Here is a 14,500-nt window from a genome sequence, read left to right as displayed (position 1 = left end):
CAATTTCAAAAAAAAAGTCTGATGGAGCAATCTGATATACTTGGAAGTGATTGCAATTTTCTTTATTCTGTTATTTATAAAAGCACAGATGGAGTCACAAAATTAAGTTATTTACAGAAAAGGTTTGAGAACCACTACTTTAAGTGTTTGTGTCGGTGTTGTTGCCGTCGCCGTCCCCCCCCCTGAAGCTGTAAACCTAGGGGAAACACTGTAGTGGTACCTCACAGTACTACTAGGGACTATCTGTGCTTTTATAAATAATAGAATGCATCTACACGTTTAGTTTTTGTTCTATCTGTATTTCCTAGGTAGGTACAACGTGATTAAGGTAACACAATCTATAAATATAATTTTTAATTATAAAAAAAGAAAGAACATTTATAATTGTTAATAGTTGTTTAGAAACGTGTAATAATAAATAACCACAAAGAAATAACAATACAATTTAATATGATTGTCTGATTTGTTTTCTGTTTGTTTTTTGTTAAAAAAAAATCTAATAAAACACTTTGAATCTGTAGACTACTGCCTTATTATTGTCATTTGATGACGATAGCTCATATACACTGTAAGCCTAAATAAGTATATTTATTTTTTAACAAAGGTTAAATGTTATTTCACAAGTTTCAAAAAGTGCCCCCAATTTTTTGTAAAATGCCCCTGGATCTCAGTCAGTGATGGCAAAAATTGCCCCCGAATTTTTTTTTAGATTTCCTACCCTGAATGAAGCAAATGTCTTGGCCATAAGAGGCCCAGATATTGATCAGATGATGTGAATGAAAGAGTTTCAGGAAGGGGACGCTATATATGTAGGGCAGCTTGATGCAGGGCTGAGATGCAGTGGAGCTGGGCCTAAAGGTGAGGTCAAAACAGACGTGAGAAGAGCAGTGCAGCTTCCCACTGTCCCAGTATCTTATACATATTGATAAAGCAGGGTATGTAAAAGCAGCCTCTGCTCCAAGGAGATCAATTACAGTAAAAAGGGCTCACATTTGGCAGATGTAAAGCATACATGTGTATGTTTTTTGTGTTAGTCCATTTTTATTTTATTTCTGTAATTAACAGCTCAGGGATGTTCAAAGAGCAACCTGTTTGTGCACTTTCTGAAGATGTTTTGCACTGTCAGTTCTGTTTTTGAATAAAGGGTTGGAAATTAATGCTTTTTTGTGTTTTAATCCGATTCATCGATTAATCGAAAAAAATAAACCAATTAATCGATTATTAATAATAATAATAATAATAACAATAATAGTCGTCGTTGCAGCCCTAAATTTAAAGTCATGCTAAAGTGAACATTCGCAAGAAGAAAAAAAAAATGGTTTATCAAAATATCTGTTAAACGAGGATGAACATAAGTGAACAAAAGCTAAACCTAAATCAGTCGGCCGCTCTTAACCACAGCACAGCGAGCACGGCCGGACTAAAGCTTGTTCTTTCCAACACTGAAACAGAAGCCGTGAGTCTGTTCATCTTGTTTGGTGCTGGCTGAGACAAAGCCGTCAGGAGGACACTATGGGATGTCTGTTATCTGCAACTTCACACACAGTTCCTTTAAGAGAATTTGGAGATACAGTTTAGACATCAGACCAGAGCTATGATGCCTTAACCCGGATGGATTCGGAGTTTAAATATGACGCTGAAACTAAATACTATCGCAATTGTCATATACATGCACACATGAAAATGGACCTTTGCATTAAACCCATCCTAACCCTAAAACGCTTCAGCAGTGGGCTGCTGTAAAGCTTTGGCTCAGTGCCTCCCCTCGGATTGGCAGTTTACTGAATTTTATTTTTTACATTTTAGACATTAGACATTTTAGCTGTGGGCATATTTCAGGAAATAAACATCTAGTTTATACGGTTTAAGCAAAATTCTGTCCAAATGTGAATCTTCACCGGCCTCACAATTAAATTGTGATTTTATTTGAATGTACAAAGATTAAATGCATCGCATCCTGAATATTGTATATTACTGCTCATGGCTACAAAGTTTAAGATATAAAAAGTTGCTTTTTTTTCTCTTCCCAATACCAGTATGTGTGACCCACCTCAGTACATAAACATTACAAAAAGAAAACATAAATCCAAATTCCATAGTTGAGAACCAGTACTCTATATTTCATTCAAACACAGACCAAGGTCATTTCAGCAGACAGATCCATATCCAACAGCCTTCAGGCTAGTCTGCATTGCAGAGGCTTTCTAATTCACCGAGGCCTTTAGGGTTGGTAATTACAGAAGCTGATTTGGTTGTTCTTTGGAGCCGAGCTAAGCTGGGGTGAATGTTAAACAGGTGGTAGGCTGACTGCATTTCTAACTGCAGAGAAAGACCTTTGGCTCAAAGCTACATGAGACTGCGCTGCAAAAGGAACACAACTAAAACAATGTGCCAGGAGTGTAGGGGAGATGACTGAGTGCTTCTGTGTTTGAGCCAAAAAGCGTTGCTTCAAACTGAATGGAAAAACGTACGTGTGAGTGTGAGAGTGTCAGAGCATCTTCCTGCCAAACATGCCAGTTTCTGGTAGGTGACAGCTACGTGCTCTAGCCGGCCCTGTGCTGCAGTCCCCTGAGCTGGGGCAGTGTGTGGCTGTGCAGAGCGATGGTGATGAGAACACTGCAACCACCAGACAATGCAGATCTGCTGCTCCAGGAACAGAGAGGCGAGACAGCCTGGAAACACAGTGGTAACAGCTACGTTCCTAAACTGTCCTCACAACACAGAAACCATGTGGCATATATCACCTCTTGATGCAACTTCAGAATGTATTTATACATGTATATTGGGATGGGCTGTGAAAACAAATTATGTTAGACTGATCTACAACATTGTGATTCCTCACCCTGTTAGGTCTAACTGTAGCAAAAGAATAACTACTGCATGAAAAGTTACTACAACACCAATAAAGCCATACAAACACTTTGTATCTAATAATAGTGTTTCTCTATCAACATGATCCATTCTTGATAGTCCAACTCAATACATCATTCGCTAAGGTCCCAGGTAGGGCTGGGTGATCGGTCCAAAAGCCTCTATTCAAATTGCATATCTCGGTATAGCATGTTTTCTGGTAACTCAATAAATAAATAAATAGTCTATACAAAATAACCACATGGTAAAACCTATTTTGTCTACTCCTGTATGAAGTAAACACTTGGCAAATGAAATATATATATATTGACTGTTTGCATATTATGCACACACACACATACAGAGTAATCAGATTAAGCCAATAGATTGATCAGATTGTCTGAGTTAGTATGTGCTTGTTATTATCCATTTAGATGTTTTTAAGCTCTGGCAGGACCCCATTGGAGTCCCGGTACTGGAGACCCAAGCCATATTGCTGGAGGGAAGGGAGGCGAGGGAGAACCCGGTGAGAGGCATGCACATTCCAATTTTTGGAACTTGCCGCACGATCACATGACAGTGCCAAATAGTTCACTGATAAAAGAAGCTATAAGAAAGCCAATTGGCTTAAAAACAGGTAGACCTAAACATCTGGGCCTAATTGCAAATGGATTACTGGTAATGAAATAGTCTGCTGAACACAGACCAGCTTGGTTACAGCTTTGAATGTCACCGATAAGGTAGATACAGTTGCAGGCTTTGGATTTTCTACCTGCGCATTCAGCGGATCAGCTGTAGAGACTTCCTTGCATGTATGTTCCTTGTTTACTTCACATGCTGCATAGGAAGCGAGGCACCATAGATACGATTGGCGTGGCCTTAATGGGTCAAAGGTTGTAGATTGAGCTATCAGCAGCTATCAGCAGCTCCGATTGACCCGAGCACCCTCATGATAGACCACCACCAGCGGGCTGCTGAGGCTGGACCCCCGATGGGGAACCCACATGAGCTCAGTAATGATGACTCAGCCAGACGCCTGATGTCTCCTCGCCGCATTCCGGCCCGAGCCGAGGTCTGTCCTCGGAAGACAGACCTCATTCTGTCTTCCGAGGACAGACCCAGACTGAGGGATCTGCAGAGCAGCAAGCACACATCCCGAGCTGCTTTAGAGTGCTAGCTAGCGGGCTGCTGTCGCTTGGTTTGTGGGTGGAACAAATTAAGTGGTTCCTCTTTTCCTGTTGTGTAACGACAGAGGACAAGGAAGCTCCAACTGTCCTCACATCGTCCTGAACACAAATAACCGGTCTGAAAGTGGAAAGACATGTCGCCATCGCGCCCAGCAGGGCTCGTGCTGCTAGCAGCTAGCTCACCTCGTACTGGATGTACTGCTTCCTCCACTCCGGCGTGATGTGAGCCGAGAGATGCTCTGTGAACTTCATGTTGACAGCGTGGTGCGTTTCCCTCTCCTGCCGTTTGCAGAGACCCAGGACCGGTAGGTCCGTCGAGCAGCGGGAGGTTTTTGCCGAAACGGTTCCCAAACGTTCACCCGCAAAGTGTCATCCGGAGATTAGGATCGTGCTGCACGGTAGAAGACAGAGAGATGCCCTTTTCTTCTGAACGGTAACGAGCTAGCAACCGGCGCACATTTCCGCCGTCTTAGACAGAGTGGACGAAGTGCTGGTGGAGCAACGTGAACATCTCAGAGAAAGGACATGCCTCGAATGTGCTTGTATCTCTTGTTGCGCCAATACTGCACAATAGCGGTTAGGTTGTGGTAAACAAGCCTTCTGTGCGCGAGTGGCTGGTCTCGCGCTCTTCCCCTCCTCTCCCTGTTGTTCAGCCTCGACTTCTTCTCACTCCACCTCCCTCTCCCGCTGCCTTCAGGTGCAGTTGGAAATATTAGAAAAACGCAATCTGGAGCGCACATGAACACTTTGTTGATGGGTGTAACAAAGGTGTGGCCCAACCCTCCTTCGGGAAGCGTCATCATCAAACCGGGACGGGAAACTAAGCGTGTCGTTTTTGTACACGTAATGGTGTAACAATGCGCTGGTTGTCGAAGAGGATCGACAAACAGTGATACAGTCATCGCTCGCTCTATATCCAGCACAGGAGCTGTCTTTCGGTGTCTTGTTTCACCATTATATTTGAATTGTAAAAATAGTACTAATGGCCGGACAGCTTGGCATTGGTAATATACTGCTGCGTCTTGTATCTCTTTGGTGCTAGTTCCTCTCAACTCTGGTTATAGCTGACATCTCAGGGAACTATTGTTGTTATAGCTTTGTATTCCGATGATTCATGAATGTCACATGTGTGATGTCGCCAGCCACCTTTGGGAGAAGATGACGTAGATTGTCTTTTTAGTGACGATGTAAATTCAGACGGGAAGTTCCTCTCACCTTCCTGTCCACTGGGCGGCTTGTGCCTGACTTGCAGTCACAAGATCCTAAAGAAGCATGAAGACTTAGCAGAAAGATCTCGCTCCAGTAGGTAGCATACAAGAACCCAATGCGTTTTATCATGTATATGCAGTGGTGGCTGGTGGCAATTATTTTTGATAGGACCATCTAATCAATTTCAGCAAACATCCCCGTATGATTCAATGCAAAGAAAGCTATCACGCATTACTATTTTGCAGTTAAATATTTAACATTTATTCCACTGACATAATAAGGACATCTTTATTAATACAATTTAGTGTATATATATATATATATATATATATATATATATATATATATATATATATATATATATATATATATATATACAAGCCACTATGAATAAATGCACTCTTACTCCATTCATATATTAAAGTAAATACAAATATGTTGTGTCTAAAATATAAATTGGAAATATCACAAGTTTTGGGCCCCATCTCTTTACCTTTCTGTCTCTTTGTCTTTTAAAATCCCGCTGATATTTCTATTAGTGTCAGTGTTTATCTGTCACACTAAACAACAATACATTTTTGTCATGAAATGTCTTTAGTCTCACAATATACTGAGATAAACAGCAAGGAGGACCAAAATGTCATCGTAAAACATATCGGTGATGTATTTACAGAGCAATTAAATAGATCAATAATTATAATAATGACGTCGACCACTCATCTCATCAGGGTAAATGCTGAAAAAAATGATACATCTAATTTTTTTGGGTCCCAGGGAAAAATATTTAGTGATGTAAACAGGCCCACTTTTGGAAATTATAAATAATTGTGACGATAATGCTCTTGTAGCTTGTTTTGGCCACTTAAGTGAGATATTGCAAATTCAGTATTGTCTTCAAGGGCTGTTGATAAACAGGTGAACAGCACCCTCTAGTGTTCAAACAAGACATTCCAGCTATACTGTTTTTGTTTCTTTATTTAAAGATTGATTAACACATTTTCTTGTCTTTTAGACACTTTTTGATGTTATATTTCCTTCATCTTTTTGTATTGATTATTTTTTTGTTTTTCAGTATAATAATAAATAAGAGTTCAAATCAATTTGACTGCCATTCCAAAAATCGTTATAGTCGGACTGAGGCAGTATTACCAGTACAAGCACAACTACTATCAATAGTGCTGGTACCGATAACAATATTTATTTATCCCCACTACCAATCCCACGCCCAAACTCCCTGATCTTAAGCCTCTTGCGTCCATAATATTAAACTGAACTGCCAGATCTGCGACCATCTGAGAAAGCATCATTGTAAACTGTTTGGAAAAGGGCAGGCGCTTTTAAAAGATACTCAGACAGATGATTGGATAAGCCATCTGTCAATAAAAAGCTTACCATAGCCAGTTGGGAGGAGAGCAACAAGATCTTTATCATTGGATTTAATGCTGTTCTTTGATTTTCTTTCAATCCAGGAATACTCTGCAGTTCTGATACACTGTAGCTGATGGTATTGCAGCATCTACGCTAATCTCTTCAGGAGCCTTCGTCTCGCACACCTGAGGCTCCCATGACGCTGATCGGCCCGTGCACTGGCATAAACTATATATACTTGAAGCCTGACAAGATTGACTTTCGTGTGATATGTGATTCATAGAAAAATGTACCCGACACGTGGTGTTAAAATCATTGATCAGGACATTATTCGTCGCAAGGAAGGAGCAGAGAAGAATTACATAACATGATAGACAAATTGTGGCCTGGAGAGTTATAATAGCAGCAACTATTTTATCTTGTTGGATGTGGATGGAAACATCTAATGGGAGGCGTCCAGGAGGCATCCTGATCAGATGCCCGAACCACCCCTCTCAACGCAAATGAGGAGCGGCTCTACTCCGAGCTCCATCCAGATGTCTGAGCTCCTCGCCCTATCTGAGGTTGAGCCAAGCCACCCTACAAAGGAAGCTCGTCTTGTAGCCACGATCTCGTTCTTTCAGTCACTGCCCAAAGTGACTTTCAGTCACTGCCCAAAGCTCACGACCATAGGTGAGGGTCAGAACGTAGATGGACTGGTAAAACTTCACCACAACGGAGTTGAAAGGAAGTTGCATAGTGAGTCGTTTAAAATCTGATAATTAAGGGACCCTAGGTGTTCTACAGCTCATATGACCTTGGTATGAATACCAGACCCTATTGTCCTTGTTCTCTAACGAATCCGCAACTCCTTGCCTTTAAAAAAAAAAAAAGATTATGAATTAATTTATTTTCTGCATAAATACGATCAAAAGTCAAGAGCCTGAGCAAAAAATGACTCGGTGCCTTCCCATTATCCCCCAGAGTAATACTGCACATCTTTAGGAAGATTAAGACCTAAAGCAATAATAATCACAATAAACACAAGCATTGACATGTTATGAAGCATATTCAGTCCAAAAAAACTTGTTTTTCGGTTCAGAAATTGAAAAATGACCTACTTTGACCTAAATCTTGCTCACACCATGACAAACTTGGTATGTAACTAACCGTCTCCTTCCGCTTGTGTCATCTGACGTGCTTTCAGACGAGTCTGAGGACGAATGAGATCGCAGGACCTCGAAACGACTGAAATCGTTGTTTGGGGAACTTAAGAGCGTTTTAGTGAATTGTTATCATCGCTTAGTCATGTTGAGGAGTTTACGGAATTATTAAAATGTAACAATCTTTTTAATTTATTTATGTACACCGACACCTATCTTCTCACAAGGGTTACGGTACTTTAGCAATTTAAATGAATTAAATCAGAACTGTGTATGAGGAGAAACTGAATTTTTTTCTGGATGACCCCGAACTTTGAACGGTAGTGTGTATGTATGTATGTATGTATGTATGTATGTATGTATGGATGTATATATATATATATATATATATATATATATATATATATATATATATATATATATATATATATAGTTTGGTGGCCTAAACATAGGTTTGTTTTCAAAAGGTTATAGAGTAACTAAATACTTAACTTTATGTTTAAAGCCATAAACTCAATGGTGACTGCACTGTGGGCGGCTGGGTCCTCTCAACAGAAGGTTGGTAGTTGGTGTAATTGGTGCCGATGTGAATGCTGTACTGGACCCGACACTCGACTGCTCGGTTAAGTCAACTCAACACTCACATAATTGTACTACGTCTGCATTTCAGGGTCTTATGTCTGATTTTAGTCTCACTGACCTATACCCCGCTATCAACCCTACATTCAGACAATACAGTTTTTACTCAAATAGACACACATCTTATTCTAGAATAGACTATCTGTTGGCCAGTACAAATGCATTTTCTCAGATTCATTACGTTAACATTCTCCCTTGTCCGTTATCAGATCACAGCATAGTCACTTCTAAATAAACCTTGGCACATACGCCCACAAGAGCTACAACGTGGCGCTTTAATGTAACACTACTGAGAAACAATACGTTTTGCACTTATTTTAGAGATGCTTTTTCTGTTTTTATTTCAGAAAATGCTGGGACCACCAATGACCCACGTATTCTTTGGAGTGCCATTAAAGGTTGCATAAGGAACACAGCAATCTCATATTCCTCACATCTCAATAAAACTAGATTAGGGCAAATTAATGAAAATGAGACTACTCTAAATAGGAGAACAATCAGCAAAATACTGGCTTCTCAGATGACAGGGGAAAACAAATAAAATCCATACAATGTCAATTAAACACCCTTTTAAGAGCCAGAGCAGAATTTTGGATTCACAGATCTAGAAGAAATTATTATTTCAATGGATCTAGACCAAGCCACCTGTTGGCTCTAAGCCTACAACAAGGTGAGAAGGCTTCTAGTATTATATCTATTGATTCTGGCCAGAAAATATTGACGGACCCTAAAGAGATCAATTTAGAATTTCATTCATTTTACTCTAAACTATATACCCCCGAAGTTTGCTCTGACAAAGCAAAATGTGATAGTTTTTTACAAAAAGTGACACGTCCAACTCTCCCTTGATGAGTCCAAGGACTTCGGAGGCCTAATCACTCTGACCGAACTTAAAGATGCCATTGCGGGGATGAAAAGGGGGAAATCACCAGGATGGGACGGTATTCGCTATGAATTTTACCTTACTTTTTAGGATCTGATCGGCCCGTTTCTATTGGAGATGATTAATTGTTCTATTGAAAGGAGTTGTTTTTTAGAGGACATTAACCTAGCCTTAATATCAGTATTACCTAAACCCGGTAAAGATCCGACTCTATGCAACAACTACAGACCCCTGTCTATCCTTACTACCGAGATTAAATTGTTTGCACGCATTTTGGCATCCCGCCTTGAACCTTACATGATTAAATTAGTTCACTCTGACCAGACGGGCTTCATTAAGACATGACTGGCTTCTGATAACATGCGTCCCCTTTTGCATATTATTCATGCTGTGAAAGATGGCACGTCTCCTAGTGCTGTCCTTACCTTAGATGCAGAAAAAGCCTTTGATTGGGTTGAATGGGATTATCTATGGAGATATTGGAAAGATTGGGATTGGGGACAAATTTTATTAAATTGATCCAGCTACTTTATAAAAATCCCACGGCTACTGTAGTTACAAACGGGATTGCCTCTCCTCGATTTCACATCACACGCTCTTGTCGTCAAGGCCACCCCTATAGCCCCTTTTTATTTGCTCTGTCACTTGCTCAAACTCTAAGAGAACATCCATCTATCTTTCCAATAGCTTTCAATGACACCAGCCATAAAATCTCCTTATATGTTGATGACATTTTAATATATATTGACAAAGCCCCCACTTCCATCCCTCATATTCTAAATACATTTACAGATTTTAGTTCCTTGTCAGGTTATAAAAATAATTGGACTAAATCAGCTCTTTTACCTTTAAATCAATATTTAACACCAAGTTCCCTATTGTTAAACATTTCAAATACATTGGCATTGAAATCTTCTAATCCCCAAATACAACCATCTCAAAAAATTACTTGGACATATATAAACGTATTGAATCTGACCTTAACAGATGGACCCAGAGTTCAAAATTGTTACAGACTCGGGTTTCAATTGTGAAGATGGATGTTCTACCGAGAGTTAATTTTTTCGCATCTATGTTACCCTTATCTCCACCACCTAATTATTGGATTAAACTCCACTCCCTAATTTCCAAGTAAGGAAGCAACCACGAGTTAAGATGTCCACACTACAAAGGCATAAAACTAAAGGTGGTCTTGCAGTTCCAAACTTTAAATATTATTTTTGGTCTTTTGTTTTGAGACCACAATCAATTTGGTTGAATCCAGAGGCATCGGTATCTTGGAAGCCAATTTAAGAAAATCTTGCCGCACCACACAGGTTAGAGGACCTGGTCTATTCCACTTAAACAAGCTAAACTCTCACTTGGCCCAATTATATCATTTGCACTATCAACATGGCGTATGGCTGAAAAAGAGACCAAAACAATTCTCAAATGGCATCGCGATACCCCAATCTTTAATAACCGTCTATTACTTACCGGTGGTGCCCCATTTTCTTCACCAACATGGGCAAGCAAAAAGATACACAACCTAGCACATATCTTTAATGAGAATGGTTTGAGGTCATTTAATGATATACGTACTACCTATGGCATACCTGGCTCATCTTTTTTTCTATATCTACAACTAAGATCTTCACTTAAAGTACACAGGGTTCCATGGAATGACCTTTTGGGATCACATCACCTGCATTCTATTTTGAAGGCCAAACCAAGGGATTAGTATACAAACTGTACTCATTATTCTCTGTATCTTCTTACAAAACCTTACATATTGAACAGGTCTGGGCCAAAGACCTCGTACACATAACGGAGAATGTGCAGTTGGACTGGGATTATATTTGGAAAGGTATAACTGGAACCTCGAAAAACCCCAACCATCAGCAGGGCCCTATTTCTCGTACCTGGCTAAACAAAGTCAAGCAAATGTCCTAATCCCCATCTTAAATTAGCGAGATGATTGACATCAGGCTATCTGGGTTTCTTCACGGCTGATCCGTGCTGAAACGGTCTCGTTAATTCTAGCCAGACGTCAGTCATCTGGATAAATGCGCGCCCGCTCCTCTTCAGAAGGGATACTAATCGAGCACTGACACCACGATGTTCTAACAGTACAATGGCAAATAAACTCAGAGGAACCTCTTTTTATTTCTCTAATGAGAAGCAGGAGATGATCATGAAGGCGATGACATATGAGTTTGAATATGTGTATGGGCGGATCAGTATGTATGTATTATTCACAATCAGAAATTCAATCAATTGAAGCAGTGAAAATAAATTGTGTGTGATTCTCTGGATTCTCATCACGATCACCTTAATCATGTTCTACAATAATGATATGTATGGTGTACTAATAGCACTGTCGTATAATTTTGAGTGCTTTCAACAAATCCATAAGTTTCGTAAGGGCTAAATAAACTTAAGAACAGCGGCTGATAGTCTGTGTCTGAGACGGGCGATCAGCTGCGCCTGTGGTGATCAATGTCCGCGGCTCGAGAAGCTCTCGTAAATAAATTATTTCTTGCCGGAAAAATCTATAGCGCCGCGTACAGGAAGTCATGATGATGTAAAGGATGGATCCTGGCGATCTGAAAGAACTCTCTCCCTATAAAACTAGTATAACTAATATCACTCCTTCATCAATGAGGAAGGGAGCTGCCTTTTTTGTCCGTGGGAGTGTCCAGCTTATCCAGTGAATTTCAGTAAGCCTGCCCGGGAGCAGGTTTAAATTTTTGGATGTGTTGCTATGGTGATTTATCTAAACTTGCTTCGAGAAACCGAGAAAGCCTGACCTACGTCATCTTATCCTGACAATTAGCCCGCTAACTCGGTAAGCCAAGTACGAGTACATCATCAATATGTACCCTTTGTACAGGAGGACTTGTGGGCTCTTTCATGCACATGTTTTGGTTTTGTAAAGATGTTAATCTTTTTTGGAAAATTGTTTGTTTCTTTTTGACAACGATCCTGAACTATGTAGTTCCATGCATTCCTGCCGTGCTGCTTCTAAATGACTTTTCCGCACTGGAATTATCACGGCATCAAAAACGCATCTTCCTAACTGGACTAACAGCCGCAAAAAAAATGCTAGCAATGCGTTGGATGCCACCTCATACCCTAACGAAACCCCAGTGGTTAGCTAGCTATCTTGATGTGGTGAACATGAAGCTCTCAATAGCTAGAATACACGGTGCTAAAGAAAACACTATTTTATCCTGGTCTTTATCCTGATATATATATATATATATATATATATATATATATATATATATATGTGTGTGTGTGTGTGTGTGTGTGTGTGTGTGTGTGTGTGTGTGTGTGTGTGTGTATGTATATGTGTACATGTATATATGAGGATGTGCATGTGTATATGTGGATATACACCTATATATTGTTATTTTTTTCTTTTATTTGTATGATTATGTGCATTTGTATCTTTATATACATGTATTGTGCACACTTTTTCTTTATATGCATATCTGGAAAATCAATAAAAAATTTGATCACAAAAAAGAAGGTTGGTAGTTGAAGAAAGTATCCTTTATTAATCCCCTTGGGGAGATTCTTCTCGGCATTTGGCCCATCCCTGGGGGCGGCGCGTGTATTGCTCAGGGACGCTTCAACATGTGAGCTATGGGGGGACTGGGGATCGAGCCAGCTACCTTGTGGTTGCAGGACAACCACTCATCCCCCTGAGCTACATCCGCCCCTCCATTGCATATGTAAAAGTGTCCTTGGGTAAGATGGATAGACGCACATGCACATACAGAAATTCTTTGCTTTATAGTTAGATGTGGAAAACTTGTTAGCAAATAGTTGTGCATTGACTTTGCATGTAATATACTTGGGCGAATAATTTGCGCCGGGTTTGGTGTGAACACGGCATTAGGCTTCTAGCTTAAGGTTTTATGAAAGATGAAATAAATAAACAGACAGCTAGACATAATGACAGAAGACTCCAAAGACAGGAACACAAACCATCTGTAAATGAGCAGAACTAAATACACAGAGCCTCATTTGTGATGTATGGGAACGCTACATGAGATTCTTGTCGTGGTAGCTTCAGCTTTAGTTTCAGAAAAAAGGGGAAATGTTGTACATTTGTGTATACTCACTGCATCTGAACATTGAAATAATTAGATTTACCCTGGCTGACAAAAAACAGCCATTCTTATGAAGAACTGACCCATATGGAGTAACAGTCAAAGGAATTAAGTAGTCAATGGATTTTCCATAAACATATTTGTTCTCATTCTGGAGAACTAGACCAACAGATGCTGATGGCTGCCACATCAACAGGACCTGGGGAATGACTACTGAACAACCACATTAGCATCAACATTCTCGTCTGAGGCAAGGAACGGAGTCACCTGGAGAACATTTCAATGAAGGAATCTTATCATGATCAACTTATTGTAGATGGTTCTCTGAGCTAAATGTGACGCCCACCAATGTGCTTACATATGTGGTTTAAAGTAAGCTTTGTGTATTCAAAATGATACTGTTTAATACTGTTTAAAAGAGGAACTGAAATGCTGAATTCTGTACTGAAGTGCAGTCCACCATGTCGCCAGCAGGGGGCAGGGTGGTGGTTTATGACGTTTTACGTCAGTCAGACGCTTTACGGCAATCAGCTGGTTTACGACCACAACGGCGCGAATTCCCTCATTCTGCAAAGCACCGAAGCAGTGAACAGACGTGAAAAAGTGGTTGTGTAATCTCTGTGTCCTGTTTGCAGGAACATATTATCTGCTTCCCAGGTACCAATCCTGGTACCTGTAACATAAACATCCAGCGCCTCCTAAGAGTCTGCAGTGTTTATCTCAGTGGCATAGCCTGCAATAAGAACGCCGTCAGTGCAGGACAGCAGACAGATGCGGAGTAGCTTCAGGAGCGCTCTATACAAAGCCCCCTCTACAGCACAGGAAGAGTACTTACAGTCTTGAGGGTTTCACAGGGAAGTGATAACAGGAACTTGATGAGGGCAGGTCGTTGTGTTCTGCAAAGACTGATCGTGATGCTTTTACCTGTACTTTACCTGAGTATTTCCATTTTTAGCTAAAGTCACGACAGTTTCTGTACTTAAAGATACACTTTAAAACACATGATCAGTGTATACAATATGATGCATTAATATCAACTCTAAATCTACTCCACCAACTACAACATTAATGAACTGCTTAATACAGCAATTATAGTGATCCTATAATAAAATGACATACGAT

The 14,500-nt window shown here is 40.1% G+C and overlaps 1 protein-coding gene across 2 annotated transcripts in view; it reads right to left on the bottom strand.

The window, feature by feature from the left end:
* Positions 1-4,323, bottom strand: part of LOC306734916 (xenotropic and polytropic retrovirus receptor 1 homolog) — a 39,235-nt gene extending 34,912 nt beyond the window's left edge. For both annotated transcript variants that reach the window (XM_079216328.1, XM_079216329.1), the window contains exon 1: positions 4,221-4,323. In XM_079216328.1, the coding sequence (XP_079072454.1) occupies positions 4,221-4,289 (69 nt within the window). In that variant the 5' untranslated portion in view covers positions 4,290-4,323. The remainder of the gene's footprint in view (positions 1-4,220) is intronic.
* Positions 4,324-14,500: the final 10,177 nt, after the last annotated feature.

The sequence above is a fragment of the Taurulus bubalis genome, assembly GCF_910589615.1.
Source record: "Taurulus bubalis genome assembly, chromosome: 1".
Classification (NCBI taxonomy): domain Eukaryota; kingdom Metazoa; phylum Chordata; class Actinopteri; order Perciformes; family Cottidae; genus Taurulus; species Taurulus bubalis.
This window is presented reverse-complemented; position numbering and strand designations above follow the sequence as displayed.